Source organism: Podarcis pityusensis, assembly GCF_964106645.2.
Source record: "Podarcis pityusensis genome assembly, chromosome: 3".
NCBI classification, from domain to species: Eukaryota; Metazoa; Chordata; class Lepidosauria; order Squamata; family Lacertidae; genus Podarcis; species Podarcis pityusensis.
The window spans coordinates 72,145,619-72,161,992 of record NC_138026.1 but is presented as its reverse complement, the minus strand read 5'-3'; the positions used below and the strand labels follow the sequence as shown (position 1 = coordinate 72,161,992).

The following is a 16,374-nucleotide window of genomic DNA, read 5'->3' as shown; positions in this document are numbered from 1 at the left end:
GACATGTGCCATGTTAGGGATTGTGAGGAGAGCATGCATGATGTATTCAGTCAAGGGACTTGTGCTATGAAGAATCAGCCATACACTTTTGAGTGCCAGCCACCCAAACTGTAGCAAACAATCACTGTTTGTGACAATCTGTGGTGATGACCCTTTGAAAGGCCTTATACCAACATAACTGATTCCTCTACAGTTGTGAGGTGAACAAACAGTAGCTCTCTCTGGGACAACTGGTGTGAGAGCCTTTGGCAAGCGGGGGGGGGGGGGGGGGAGCCGTCAGAGGATGGTCACCAAAAGATTTTTTCTAGCCAAACTTCCATTCATCCATTTGTTAGTCACTAATAGTCAATGAAGGGATTTTGTAAGGATGGAGAAAAACATGTGCTGTTATTCAGTACCATGAAGAGAAAAGCTAAGCCTGCTCTGCCTTGATGACATCGGAAAAGGGAAATGCAGAAGGATATGAACAGCTCATTTTCCTGCAAGAATAATGGAATTTGTTATGTCAGAAGTTAAAAAACCCAAATCAAACCACAGTGGTGTTATTTTAAAATCATTGAAATATGGCTATCCTAGAGGTTATTGGCAATAAAATATTAAGGCAATTAGCAGCAGATAATAGTGGGATACAAGGTTAATTAGTCTCTTTTATAGGCTGTTAATTATTAAAAGTAATTAGCCGGGAGACAGTTAAAGAAATGCCCTTACTAAATATTTTTTAATGTGTTAAACTTTTAAGACGATTTCCAATTTTGCTCCCAGTGAAAGTGCGCGTTCAGATTCCTTTAAATTGTACCATGCCTTGGAGATATTTGCATAATAAGACAGTTTATAAATGAGGGTGCTCCTTTTATTATGATTCTCATTTTGGGAGATGGCGTCAGTCTCCTTCATTATAGATTAGGGAATTTGAAAGGCTGTGAGGAGCCTGAGAATCAAAGTCTGTCTGGGAGGCATAATTGAAGGAGGGTGTCTAATTGCGTGAAGTCAGAACTGGATCATCTCCCCCCCCCTTGCCCTTAGTGCTCAGAAGCTTATTTAAATGGCATTAATTAGCGGCAAGGCACAGATTAATAACGAGACTATTCAGTCCCCAAAGGAGCAACTTCTTGGGTGCTGTGTGATGTTATCTGCTGAACTGAAGGCAAAATGTGTGACTAAGTCAATATTTACCTGCACACAATATACCCAGCTGGCTTAGCTCTTGTTACCAACTCTCCATAATATAGAATCACACATAGCCCAACCTACCCATGAACCTAAGCAAGAACTAGAGGAACGAATCAGATGCATATCCAGATGTGCATTGGAATGAATATGCTTGCATGTATGGATACTGCCTGTCCACACTGAATTGCTTTCAGTAGCCCACACATTTGAAACACACATCTCCAGCCATATTTTGGTGCAATGGGTTATGCATAAATCCTGTATCTTCACTGAAACTGGGACTAGATTAGGATATTAGAGTTGGAATGGACTACAGAGGAATATTCTTATATTTCTATTCACTCCCTAAATCAACATATGTAAGCTCGAATGTTGTTATTATTGCTGCTGTTGCTGCTGCTGTTAAATTTCTTTATCCTCCACTCTACCTTTGAGATGTCCAAAGTAGTTTTCATTGGGGTCACATGCAATCCCCCATCCAGTGGCTCAGGGACATACTAGATAGAGAAGAGGTGCATTGCAGAAAAGTCCCTGCTAACAAAAAAGCTCCTGAAGACTTTGTCAGCTTCAACCCAGGTAGGAACTAGCACTTGTAGAAGATGAACACCCTTGGCCTCATCCTGGCTTCCCTTTGTGCCATGTTTCTAAGCACAGTCTGCAATTTAAAGCTCAAAAAAACACTTTTTTGTTTTGTTTTTTTGCCCCAGCGCTTTCCCCATTGAATCCCACTCTTACCTACTCTTACCATTGAATCAGAGCAAATGACAACCCACAGAAAACCCAAATTTGCTGTTTGTTCCGATTCAGCTGTGGAAATCAGCGGGGGCAGGGGAGCTGTCCAACACAGAGCTTGAAAGCGCAGATCTTTGCCTAGAAAGCAGAGACACTGAGTTCTGCCCAGCGGGGTGGGGTGGGGGTGGAAAGCTCAGCATGTGACATCACACATGTGATGCACATGTGTGGTGTCATGCATGTCAGGAGGAGCCTGCGAGTCCTGATGAGGCCCACCATCACTGTGAAGGGGGGACAATGAGGCACGCCACCGCTATGGAAAGGCCCGGCAAGCCCGCCACCATCGCAGGAAGGCCCGGCAAGACCAAGCCCCTCAAGATGGGGGGGGGCCTCAACTCCACCCAACATACTTTGGGGGGGATAGAGTTGGTGTGGGGCAAAAGGTAAGTGTGGAGGAGCCCTAAGAGCCCATCTCCCAAACATGCTCTCATTATGAGGAGGACTTTCTGTATAGATGGCATCATGACAGGAACATTCTGGAACAGTCTTGGAGACCATAATAGACACAGAACATTGCTTCTCCACAGAACATTGCTTCATATCCTATGAAGTAAATGAATGAAATAATTGATTTATTATGAACACAGACCAGAAACACAGACATATACGGCAATAGAGAACAGGTAAATAGGTTAAAATTAAACTCTATAAGCTAGAACACGGTAAATAGTACAGATATAAAACAATCGAAATATGTAGGCTAAAACCTTAACCGCTGTCAGAGCTGCTTCCAGATCCTAGCTCACAGAGGATCACGCTAGCGAGCGATCATTAAATAAAAGTCTTTATTGAGTTACAGTTTCCATTCTCAAACTGCTGCGTGCAACTCTACGTCTCATGGTTAGACCGGCGAAGCTCCGTCTGAGTCTCCGCCCCTTGTACACCAACTTAATATCCTAGCCCTGCTCCACCTTTTCCGCCTGACTGTTCTTCTCTGGGTCCCTCTGCCCCCCTGGGTCTCTTCCTTCCGGGATTCTTCTGACGCCGACCCCCCGGACCCTCCTGTCTCCTTGCGCCGGGCTTTAGGACCTGGCTCCCTTTCCGGGCTGCCTACTGCGCCACCTTCCTGTGCATTTGAACTTGGCACGCGCGCCCAACCTTCCACCTTCCGTCTGACCGTTTCTTCGCTCCCCGATGGAGGTGTGGCCACTCCTGACTCGTGCCCTCCCCCCTGTTGTGAGCTGCCAGCGCTTGATCCCTGGCGCCCTTCCTCTTCCCTGCTCTCTGGCGGTGACGCTGGTCCCAATTTCCAACTGCTCCCCTCTGAGTCCCCTCTGGCTCTATCTTCCTGGGGTGTCCCCCTAGGCTCCCCCCTCACCCTGGCCACTGGTGCTCCTTTCTGTGAATCTTCTGATTCACTGGAAAGACTCGGAGATCTCGGGTCGTCGTCATCACTCATCTTTTCTTCTGCCTCCTCCCCCTCGCTCTCTGTTTCCTCCCTTGCCCTTGCCTCTGCTCCTGAACCCCTGACATCCATCCCCCCCTCGAAGCCCCCTCTTCCCCCCTCCCCTCCTTCCGGTGCGGGAGCTGGGTGCTGCCGTGTCAGGGGGACGAATGTCGGATACAGTTCACTTCCCGTGGCGTGCCTCCCTCTGAAGTCTTCCGGTTCTTCCTCCCTGCTCTCGTCGACGACGGTCACCTCCGCTTCCATCTCTGTGCCGCCGTGCTCGAAACCTGGGTCGTCCCCGAAAACGTCCATGTCCGTCTCTCCCTCGCTTCCTTCTGGAGACATTGCTCGTCCTGGACCCTCCAGCCACTTTCTGCGGAACTGCTCCTCTGGTCGATCATCCCACCAATACGAGGGTTCTGAAGCAGATCCCGAGGGTGACCCCTCCGGGGAACGGGCGTCTCGTGTCGGTTCCTCGTCCGAGTCGAACCCCCGGAACGTGCTGGCTGAAAGCGTGGGCGTGAAAAGCCAGTCGTCGAAAAAGTCTGCTGGCATGGGCCTATGTGGGAAGAGGGCATGAAACTCTTCTTTGAGCAGAGGTTCGTCTAAAGCGTAGCCCGGCACCCAGCTGTTGGCACTGGCCGGGGTGCCCTCCTTGGCGAGAAAGTATTCTACCCCCTCTTCCCCCCATCTGGAGTCCAAAATCTCCGTGACTTCGTTGATGCGCTCCTCCTGTGCCACTCCCCCTTGCCCGGTTCTCTCTCGGAGCGGACTCGGTGCCGTTCCTGGTTCCTGAAACCTGTGAGGTGCCTTGTAGGGAGTGAGCACCGATCTGTGGAACACCGGATGCATCCTGGAACCCTCCGGAAGCGCCAGCCTGAAAGCCACCGTGTTGACCTGCTCTTCGACTTGGTAGGGCCCCAGTTGTTTATGCCCTAGTTTCTTCTTCGCCAACGACCTGGCCGGCACTGCGTGGGCTGCTAACCAGACCCAGTCTCCCACATGGATCTCTTCGCCAACCCTTCTGTGTTTGTCCGCTTGTACCTTGTATGCGTGTTTAGCCAGCTCCAGGTGCCGCCGCAGCTGATCGTGGACCTCCTGCAACTCCGACGCGAACGCATCTGCTGTCTGCGGCTCCCCCTCCCCCATTCTTTCCAGTCCCGGGAAGGTTCTGGGGTGCCTCCCGTTGTTGGCGAAGAATGGCGTGACCCCCGTGGACACGTGCTTCGTGTTGTTGTAGGCGAACTCGGCGAGAGGCAGGTAATCCACCCACGTCGCAGGCTGTTGATTCGCATAACATCTCAGGTACTGCTGCATGATGGCATTGACTCGCTCCGCTTGCCCGTTGGTCTGCGGGTGTCTAGCCGACGCCAGGTTGATCTTGACGTTCAGGAAGCCCATCAGCTTCTGCCAGAAGTTCGAGATGAACTGTCGCCCTCAGTCGGACAGAATAGACCGCGGCAGACCGTGAACCTTGAACACGTGGTCTATGAACAGTTTGGCGGTTTGTTCCGCCGTGGCCACCTTCGCACACGGAATGAAATGTGCCATCTTGGAGAACAAGTCCACCACCACCAGCACAGCCGTCTTGCCCCTCGAGCTGGGCAGATCCGTGACAAAGTCCAGGGCCACTCTCTCCCATGGTTCGAACGGAGTTTGCAGCGGTTCCAGCAGTCCGGCCGGCGGTCTGTGCACTGGTTTGGCCCTCTGGCAGGTGTCACACCTCGCCACGTAGTCCGCGACTTCCCCTCTCATTCCGGGCCACCAGAAGTCTCTGGCGACTAAGTCCACCGTCTTCTCCTTGCCAAAGTGCCCGGCAGTGGGCGCGTCGTGCAGCTGCTGCAGTACCTTGGCGCGAAGTTCGCCTCCCGGCACGTAGATGGCCCCTTTACGGATGAGCAATCCATCTCGCAGCTGGAACTCGTCGGTCGCTGCCGTGCCCCTGCGCACCTCTGCCATCTTTGCTTGCGCGAAGGAGTCATCCTGCAACGCTCGTCGCACCGCCTCCAGGTCAACTGTTGCCGCAGCGCACGCCCACACTGTCGGTGCGAAGATGTGCATGGCGGCCGCTGGCGTTGCCTCCTCCAGATACTGTGGCTTACGGGAGAGAGCATCCGCCATGATGTTGGTGTCCCCCGGGACATACTCTATTCGGAAGTCGAAGTTCGCAAAGAACTCAGCCCAACGTATCTGCCTCTGGTTCAGGAACTGTGCCGTGCGCCAGTGCTCCAGATTCTTGTGGTCCGTGCAGACCTGCACCGTGTGCTTGGCGCCGATCAGGAAGTGCCTCCACACTTTGAATGCTGCATGAATGGCCAGCAACTCCCTGTCCCAGATGGTGTAGTTCTGTTCAGACTTGCTGAGCTTCCTGGAGTAAAACGCTCCCGGCCTCCAAGCCCCCTGCTGGTCTTTCTGCAGCAGGACTGCTCCCACGGCTCTGTCCGAAGCGTCTGTCTCCACCCTCATCGGCCTGCTGGGGTTGACATGAAGCAGCTGCTCTTCCGACGCGAAGAGACGCTTGAGTGCCTGAAAGGACTGCTCCGCCTGCTCTGTCCAGATGAACTTCTTTTTCTTGGAGCTGAGCGTGTCCGTGATGGCCGCTGTCTGCATGGCGAAGCCTTTGATAAACTTGCGATAGAAGTTCGCGAAGCCGACAAACCGTTGGACCTCCTTCCGGTTGCGTGGGCTTTTCCAATCCAACACTGCTCGAACCTTGGCGCTGTCCATGGCGAGCCCCTTGTCAGACAACTTGTAGCCCAGGAAATCCACCTCCGTCACGTCGAATTGGCACTTCTCCAGCTTGGCGTAAAGCCTATGCTGCTGTAGCCTGCTCAGCACTTCCTTGACGTGTCTGTCATGCTCCTGCTGCGATTCCGAAAAGATCAGGATGTCATCCAAGAAACAGACGCACGTCTTGTAGAGGAGCCCCGCCAACACGTGATGCATGAAAGCTTGAAAAACGTGGGAGCCATTTTGCAATCCAAAAGGCATAACTCTATATTCGTAGGTGCCCAGGGGCGTGAACATGGCTGTCTTCCACTCATCTCCTTCCCGCATGCGAATGAGGTTGTACGCCCCTCGCAGGTCCAACTTGGTGAACACGCTGCCCTTCCGTACCTTTGCGAGGAGGTCGTCGATTCGGGGCATGGGGAAGTCCGATGGCTTGGTCACACTGTTCAAAATGCGATAGTCCACTACAAGTCTTTTTTGGGGCGTGTCCCGCTTCTTAACAAAGAATACCGGACTGCCCCCCGCTGCCTTGGACTCTCGGATGAAATCGCGCTCCAAATTATGATCTATGAACTCTTTGAGTTCCTGCAGTTCATCCTCAGACATGGAATACAGCTTCCCTTTGGGCAGCGCCGCCCCCGGCAGCAGGTCAATTTTGCAGTCATATGGTCTGTGGGGGGGTAGCCTGTCTGCCTCCTTCTCGCAGAAAACCTCCAAAAATTCTGCGTACTTGTGGGGAACCGCTTGCAGCGTGCCTAGTTGCAGCTGTGACTCCTCTTCCTCTCCTTCCTGCCGGGGCACGATGCAGTGTTCAGCGCAAAAGGAAGAGCCGAAGGTCAGCTGTCTCTGGTACCAAGCCAGCGTCGGGCTGTGCTTGTCCAGCCAACTCATGCCCAATACAATGGGCGTGTCCGATAGTTGAGTGACATTGAAGCTGATGATTTCCCTGTGATTCCCAAGTCGCATCACCATTGGTGGCATCTGCTTCACCACTTGCCCCCCTAGCAGCTCCCTGCCATCCACCGTGACAACCTGCAGGGGCAGCGTGGCAGGCAGCAACTGTGTAGCGTGCCGGTCGACAAAGTCCTGCCCTATAAAGTCCGCATTGCTTCCTGAGTCAATGGTGATTGGCACGTCCATGGTGATTCCATTGGGCAGCTGGAGCGATGCGGTGAGCCTCACTACTGGTTTGGGCGGGAGGGGGTCCATGGGCTGTAAAATCTCTGGGGACTGCTTCACTGACACGTCTGGCTGGGCCCCAGTGCCTCTTTCTCCAGCCAGACTCCGTCGTTTCCCTGCTGTGGTTCTCCTTGCTGCGTTGCTGCAGTTACCATTGCTGAGGCTGCAGTGTGCTTGTGGAGCCTCTGGGGACACTCTTTCGCCATATGCTGTGGATCATCGCAGATGTAACACTTCCTGTTCCCTCTAGGAGGCTTCGCTTTCACTGCTGCCGGTGCTAGGGCTCTGGCTGCTGACTGAGCCCTTGCACCTCCAACCTCCATAGGTTCCGCTCCTCCTCCTGGTGGAGGCGTGGATTGCGCACGCGCTGCTTCTCTGGGAAGGAAGGAGGAGCCCCTGGCTGGTTCGCGCCCTCCACGCCCTTCGTCCCTGCTCCACGGACGTTCTTCCAGCCGCACCCCCACCGCCAGCGCCCTCTGAACGATCTCCTGCGTGGTCCGGGGTCTCTCCCCCCTCGCAATTTCATCTTTAACCGAGCCGTGCAATCCCTCCCAAAACAGGTCTCTTACAGGAGCCGAATCTCTGTCCCATTCCAGGGCACTGACCAAAGCGAAAAAGCGGGCATGGTACTGCCTTACGCTGGCCCTCCCTTGCTTCAGTCCATGTATCTGCTGCCGAGCAAGATCCACGTCAATGCTTGATAAAAAGCACCCATCCATCGCTTTAATAAAGGCATCCGCATTTTGGAGCGCCGGATCCTTATCTCTCCACAAATTGCGCAGCCATGCTTTAGCATCTCCATGCAAATGGGACATGATGAATCCCACCTTCTCTTGCTCATCTCTAAAGTCTTTGTTCAGCAGTTGCAGTGCACACATTACATCTGCTCTAAAGTTGGGGTACTGTTGCAAATTCCCATCGAAGTGAGAGACCAGACCGCCTGTTCGTCTCCCCAACCCAATCCCCTCCGGTTTGGGTGTCAGTTGCCCTTGCTTCGTAAGCACTTCCAACCTGACCTGGAGATCCCTGTAGGCGGCAGCTGCGTCCTCCTCTCTCTTCCTGGATGCAAGAGCCTCGGCATTCAGTCGTGTCACTGCTTCTCTGAGTTCCGCTATCTGCTGTTCGGCCGTCATGTTGTCTGCCGTTCGTGAGCTCGCTAGTAGGCACCCGCTTTCTCTCCTCTCCGCGAGGCCGTAGATGCCCACAATTTAGAGACGGAGCTTACTGTCAGAGCTGCTTCCAGATCCTAGCTCACAGAGGATCACGCTAGCCAGCGATCATTAAATAAAAGTCTTTATTGAGTTACAGTTTCCATTCTCAAACTGCTGCGTGCAACTCTACGTCTCATGGTTAGACCGGCGAAGCTCCGTCTGAGTCTCCGCCCCTTGTACACCAACTTAATATCCTAGCCCTGCTCCACCTTTTCCGCCTGACTGTTCTTCTCTGGGTCCCTCTGCCCCCCTGGGTCTCTTCCTTCCGGGATTCTTCTGACGCCGACCCCCCGGACCCTCCTGTCTCCTTGCGCCGGGCTTTAGGACCTGGCTCCCTTTCCGGGCTGCCTACTGCGCCACCTTCCTGTGCATTTGAACTTGGCACGCGCGCCCAACCTTCCACCTTCCGTCTGACCGTTTCTTCGCTCCCCGATGGAGGTGTGGCCACTCCTGACTCGTGCCCTCCCCCCTGTTGTGAGCTGCCAGCGCTTGATCCCTGGCGCCCTTCCTCTTCCCTGCTCTCTGGCGGTGACGCTGGTCCCGATTTCCAACTGCTCCCCTCTGAGTCCCCTCTGGCTCTATCTTCCTGGGGTGTCCCCCTAGGCTCCCCCCTCGCCCTGGCCACTGGTGCTCCTTTCTGTGAATCTTCTGATTCACTGGAAAGACTCGGAGATCTCGGGTCGTCGTCATCACTCATCTTTTCTTCTGCCTCCTCCCCCTCGCTCTCTGTTTCCTCCCTTGCCCTTGCCTCTGCTCCTGAACCCCTGACAACCGCTAATTTAAAATATGTGTGCTAAGACATTGACCTTAGGATTCATTCAGGGCTTTTCTCCTTAATTGTATAGCAACAGCAGCAGCAGCAGCACAGAATTTAGCCACTTTTGAGGTAATCTCTGATTCCCTGTTCTCTATTAGATATTTTAAGTTGTGGTCATCAGATCTGCTTGGGATTCGTTGCATGATTGGGGTGATAAATACTGAAAGTATATCTCTGTAATAATGGCAGTATAGTAGGACATGAATAACAGTTTCAACTTCCTTCCAACTGCATGGGCATATTCGTTCTGAATATGGGAGGGGCATTGAATCCGGCAAGGGTAAAATATTTTCTAAATTTGAGTCTTTCTAGCTTAGATAAATGAACAGTTGACAATTTCTCCCTTGTAGATTGTCTAGTGCTAAATCAACATGGAATAGTGAGAAGATGGGAGAGCAAATTACTCTTTCCCCACAACATTTGAGGCTACTCTTTAATAAAAAAGTAGAGAACAGTTTGGTGGGGTGCTTCAGCCAAATACTTGCCACAGTGGGTTTTAGCCACAAGTGTGTTGTTGTTTTCATTTGTTTTTAGGCATCTGTGGGGGATGGTGGAGGACTTCTTGACACCTGAAGGAACAGAAAGATGCTTTGTGCCACTAGAACAATCATCTTCTGATGATTCTTTGTGATAAGAATGAAACAGTACTGTGAAAAATGAATGATGAGAGATATTTGAACTTGTGCATTGTATGCTACTTGAAAAAACAAACATACCAGAAATATGTCTCTATTCTTTAGCATATGTGAACATGTATTATGACTCTATAAAATGCTAATTTAGTTTCCCATAGGTTGCTTCTTGTTCTGACAGAAAATTTCCCACCATACTTGAAGTTTGCTGTGGCAAATCTGGGTTCTGTTGCCATAAACAACTGAAAACAGATTAATTACTTTCCTTTACCCAAGAAGTAAAGTGAATGGCAGACAGAAGATACAGCAGTTACAAAATATGTACTATTGTCTACTTCAAAATTAAGTCCGGAGTAATCTTTCAAACTTTTCAATGGAGTACTTGGATGGTTTGACTGTAAGGATATTTTCCACTGTGACTTTGATTTATTCCCCTGAATGCCATTAAATGGCACGTATAAAATCAATCCACTGACGGTGTCATTAAAATCACACACTAGCCCATCTTCTTCCAATACATGTTCTCAATCTTCCATAAAATTAGGTTTACGTGTGAATTAATTTTGGAAATATTTATGTGCCCTCCTCCCCAACCACTGTACAATTATGTTTATGCTACTGCCATTGTTGTTGTTTTTTAAAAACCAGCTGATGCAAAGGACCAATTTACTAATTCATGTGGTAAAAGTCTCAAAGTAGTTTGTGCAATTTTTTGTTTACTGGAGAGTCTATAAGAAAAAAAAGACTAGCTCACATCCATTACAATTTCTTTGATAACCTCCCAAATCCTTTGTACCATTATAGGATTCAATGTTTATTAGCTTCTTGGAGCAAATCATCCAAGACACTGCAATAGAGTTGAACAATTCCTTTTCCTGATAGACCCCTCACAAAGAGCTCATTGCTTGAAATGCACTGTGATTTATTTGAACCACATTAATAAATTGGTCTCTCTTCCCTGTTGCCATTCTCTTTGTTTCCGCTTTGTAGTGCTCTCCTTTTGATACATTTTACTGTTTTGGTTACATAGTCATAGCCTGTATACCAGCAATGGATATATAAAGATGAAGGCATTTTCCGCATTTGCAGTCTGATCAGAATTATTTGTGACATGCGCCTCTTTGGCTTCAAATGAGGTGTAAGGCTTGCCTTAGTTAATTCCACTTCCAATGTGGAAATTTTAACAGAAAAAGAGCTTTTTGCTGTGCCCATAGGAATGGCGGGGAAAAAGATTCATCAGGTCCAAAGCCCATATGGAAACTCATATTTGGGGGATGAAGGGCTCTGGGTGGGAGCAGGGAGAAGATGCTGTTATCAGTCAGTGAGTTGGTGTAAGACAGTGTTGGACAACCCACCTTTATCAGGTCCAAAGCCCTGCCTACATGGCCCGGCTAGGATTCAAATCAACAGATGGCAGGAAAGCCCGTGACTGGCCTGGGAATTTCCCAATGGCCGACCACCTAGCCCTGGCAATGCACCTGAGGGGAAGGAGCTTGGTGTGATGGGCCACAACAGCCGTCCACCCTGTGACCAGGTAAGCAGTCATTATCATTCAGTGAGTTGCTGTAAGAGTGTGTAGTATTAGCTACCACAGACTTAACTCTAATGATGCCATCGTAGACAGAGGTGTACCTAAAAATGTAAGAACCCTGCTGGATCACCTAGCCCACATTCACCCCATACATTTAAAGCCCTGCAATAGCACTTTAAACAGTCACGTCTTCACCCAAAGAATTATGAGAGCTGCAGTTTGCAAACGGTGCAAAAAGCAGTTAGGAAACCCCTCTCCCTCTCCCAGAGCTACATTTCGCAGTTCCTTGTGAAGAGGGGTTGATTATTAAACCACATATATATGATTTCATCTAAAATTGCTAGGCACTTTTCAAGAATTAGAAAACATGGGCTTGCTATCAAAATATAGATGCTGTAGCCATCCGTTGCATGCCACGTCAATGGTACTGGCTTTCCCCAGAGATCCTGTAATTGCAGTTTGGTGAGGGAGGCTTTTAAAAACTCCCAGCCTGCCAAACTGCAGATCCTTGTGTTCTCTGGGGAGAGGAATCGACTATCAAACCCAGTCCGAGGCCACAATCCAACAGGGTATTATGTGCACTGAAATCTGCTGCTTTGAAGTTTGCAATGTAGATCTACCCAAAAATAATCCCCCACCAAGTTATGTGGACCAGAGTCTAAAATTATCTAACTGCATTGATGGATCCACTACTTCACATCAAACTCCCAGAGAGAGTTTGATGCAACCCTGCACTCCTATACACCTTCAAGTGAGTCAGAGCTCCCTCTCCCACCCATTCCCTCCCTCCCTCTCTTGGCGCGCTCTCTCTCTCCATGCTGCTGACAGCTACCTGTCAAGACAGATCTCCAGGTATCTCTTAACCATTATCTCCCTTCAAGAGACATCAAAGAGCATTCTGGACTATCAACCTGCAATCTGTCTGACAAAGAAATGCCTCACAATATTACAACATCTGAAGGCACAGTCCAAAGTACAGCACTTGTAAGTCCATTGAGTCCAGTGGGGAAGAGATTTTAGAGAACGTTAACTTGCCCATTGAAATCAAGCAGATTTTAAAAATGCTATATATTGGATCATATCAAGAATGATGCATTGGTGTGTCTGTGATATATGCTTAGAAATAAACGGCCAGGACTGATAAAAGATATTAACAGCACAATGTGTAATCCCTATATTCTGCAACCAAAATAGCACCAGATTTGTAATAAACTATGCAAATCAGATTAATACCCATAAATTTAATAAAGTGATTTGTTTCCATTATATATGTTTTTACTTGGCTCACCACAGCCACGGCTTACTTGAAAGTATAGAGCAAAGGTCTGGATACTGGGACAACATGTGAGCAGCCACAAAGTTGGGCAAAGTGGTGTCCAAGTGCTGTTGCGTGGCAAGTCCCCTCCCCCCATGTGAAATAAAGACACCGGCCACATTATTTAAGGTTAATGGGCGTAAAAAGGTCACAACTTTATTGATTACAGGAATTGGAAGGTATTGGCCTTAGGCATTGGCTCCTATCGACTACCCGGCATGGAGACCGGGAAGGGTTAACCACCAGCCGGGGGAGTCCCATTGAAGTACGCCAACTAGGATCCCCCGGGTGACACCGCTCGGGGGCGTGCCGTAGGCCCTCACCTCCCTAGGTTTCGGACAGGGCAATGCCCCCCGGAGTCCTCTACCTGACTACCCTTTTCCTTGGGGGAAGGTGATGGCGCTTCCTTCCCCCCTTCATTTGCATAACAATTACCCCTGCCAATGCCTAACCGCCAGTACCGAGGAAGTTGTGATGTTTGCTACGAGGTAGGCGAAAAAACCAAATGGCTGGAAGTGCGCCAAGTGGAAAAATTCCTACCAGGCCCCTTGCGGCGCCCAACCAGAGTCCATAGCAAGGTCAAAGCTAGCTAAGCCTAAAGGGTAGGTGGGACAGGATCACACTTCAAAACGACCTTGACAGATTAGAGAACTGGGCAAAAACAAACAAGATGAATTTTAACAGGGAGAAATGTAAAGTATTGCACTTGGGCAAAAAAATGAGAGGCACAAATGCAAGATGGGTGACACCTGGCTGGAGAGCAGTACATGTGAAAAGGATCTAGGAGTCTTGGTTGACCACAAACTTGACATGAGCCAACAGTGTGACGCAGCAGCTAAAAAAGCCAATGCAATTCTGGGCTGCATCAATAGGAGTATAGCATCTAGATCAAGGGAAGTAATAGTGCCACTGTATTCTGCTCTGGTCAGACCTCACCTGGAGTACTGTGTCCAGTTCTGGGCACCACAGTTCAAGAAGGACACTGACAAACTGGAACGTGTCCAGAGGAGGGCAACCAAAATGGTCAAAGGCCTGGAAACGATGCCTTATGAGGAACGGCTAAGGGAACTGGGCATGTTTAGCCTGGAGAAGAGGAGGTTAAGGGGTGATATGATAGCCATGTTCAAATATATAAAAGGATGTCACATAGAGGAGGGAGAAAGGTTGTTTTCTGCTGCTCCAGAGAAGCGGACACGGAGCAATGGATCCAAACTACAAGAAAGAAGATTCCACCTAAACATTAGGAAGAACTTCCTGACAGTAAGAGCTGTTCGACAGTGGAATTTGCTGCCAAGGAGTGTGATGGAGTCTCCTTCTTTGGAGGTCTTTAAGCAGAGGCTTGACAACCATATGTCAGGAGTGCTCTGATGGTGTTTCCTGCTTGGCAGGGGGTTGGACTCGATGGCCCTTGTGGTCTCTTCCAACTCTATGATTCTATGGGAAAACCGGGCAGCTGGAACGGGGCAAAGAGGGCGGTCCCCGGGCGCGCCGGCCTTAAATGTGATAGGCCACGCCTCCCCGGCCCGGCAATTGGCTGGCCGGGTTGGAGACGCGCCCGAGGATTCCCTCGTTCTCGCGGGGGCTAAGAGCCAGCCCCCGCGTGAGTGGGAGGGGGTGGGCCCGCAACCCCACCTCCTCTCCAGTTCGGAAGTGGCTTTTCCGTCCGTAACTGATAAAGGCCGCCTGAGGGAAATCTAAAAAATGTGGAGCAGCTCCTGTCAGATGTTGAAGAAGGTAAGTGAATGGGTGGTGAGGACTGGAGAAGCCACCACACCCTCCTTTCTTCACTTCTTGTCTGGATTAAGCCTCAGCTTTTTTTCTACATCCAGGCCTTTGTTGATTTCAGAGACAGGTTTTGGACTTCAAGTGCTTTCCCAAGTATGATGGAAGGGAACTGGGGGCTTTATCAGCGTATCAACGGCACCCAGGACCCAACCTGTCAGACAAGCTCTGTCTGTGGTTTCATGTAGATGTTGAATAACACAGGGAAAGGCAAGATAAAGCTTTGCATAGCCAGTGTTTACTGTGGTTTTATTTTTATTTTTATGTAATTGTTCCCTATCATACTCTCTAATGTAAACAAAGATATATGCAACCGCGTTAAACAGTTCAAAGAGGAAAACGTGTGCATTATTAACCAAATCTCTGGCACATGGGCCCCTGCTGTGTCCCAAAAGTGTGGCCTGGGTGATTTGGTTAGTTGCTGCTGTGTGCAGGCTCCTTGGCCAAATCAGGAAGAAAGTTTGTTTAACCACTAACTCAGCTTATGGCGAGTTTCTACCGGAACAGCTGAAGACAATGCAAAAGCAAAATTCCTCTCTTGGGTTCCTTTAATGAGATATATGCACTCTTACTTTTAACAGACACAATCCTACTTTTGATTCTCCTGTGCTGGATTCTGTGATGCGCCATGTATAACAAATGCATTTCAATTGCATTTCATCCCATTTAGGCATTACAACAGCTCTGGCTATGCTCAGTTTTTTCTGAAACAGCTCGTTTATTTTCAAATATCCACTAGATGGCAGTGGAATCCAAGTGATTGCAGAATACACAAATAGAAAAAAAGATGTTAAATATATAAAGAAACTTTTAAAAAAGGCAGTAGCTCTCATGAAATTTGAACTGATATGTTGTTACTTCCTTACTTGTAGTACTTGGATGACCTCTGAGTGTATAATAAGAGAAGACTGTGTAAACATTATGATTGTTCTAATGCGGTGCATTTTCATGGGACTGACTACTATACCAACTGAGGATGCGGATGGAGGCGAGCACATTTGAATATTCCTTGCATGCGGGAGGCTGTCAGATCGCAGAGATGGTTAGGTGGCAACTCTTAGGTCTTGGTTATGCTTTTTACATAGGCATCTGTGCTGCCTGCATCCTGAAGTGATACAGTCCAGGAGGACAGCTGTCACTAAATTGACAGAAGAATGCACTGCAGTGTCACTTTGTCCCATTAGAAATGCAGAACGGAAGAGCTACATAGTTTTGTGAGCTTGAGTAGTCATTCCACTTCTGGGAGAGCTCATGTGCCTTCAGTTGCTTTAGGGCTGGCAGGGAAAGCTTCTCCCACCTCTTTTTATTTTTATTTTTATTGCATTTATGTCCCGTGGTAGCATCCATGGTCTCTCCCTCTCTCCATTTTATTCTCACCACAATCCTGTGAGGCAGGTTAGGCAGTGACTGGCTTCATGGCTGAGTGGGGATTTGAACTCCGGCCTCTCAGGTCCTGGTCTAACACTCCACCCACTATGCCACCCTGCCTCTCTTGACACCTGGCATCTAGCTTCAGGGTGGCTCAGCAGTTTACTTGAGCCAGAACCCAACAGATCAAGGATTTATTTGTTCTTTAAAAAAAAAAAAAAAAAGAACTAAAAGGATGTTTGCAGCTAGGATGACCTGACTTTCAGATATTCTCTTATAAGCCTTGAAATTAACTGATGGATGTAGGCAAGCTGCAACACTACCCCAGCCTAACCTACCTGATAGGGTTGTTGTGGTGATTAAATAAGGGGGGGGGGGTGAACCATTCACTCCACAGTGAGCTCCCTGAAGAAAAAGGTTGACTGGAAATTCCATCCATCAATATCTGCTGAGGTTTGAG

General features: G+C 49.3%; 1 protein-coding gene across 1 annotated transcript in view; it reads left to right on the top strand.

Moving 5' to 3' along the window:
* PDE10A (phosphodiesterase 10A) overlaps nucleotides 1–10,881 on the top strand; it is a 120,095-nt gene extending 109,214 nt beyond the window's left edge. The window contains exon 30 of the mRNA XM_081000765.1: nucleotides 9,821–10,881. Coding sequence (XP_080856891.1) covers nucleotides 9,821–9,917 — 97 coding nt within the window. The 3' untranslated portion in view covers nucleotides 9,918–10,881. The remainder of the gene's footprint in view (nucleotides 1–9,820) is intronic.
* Nucleotides 10,882–16,374: the final 5,493 nt, after the last annotated feature.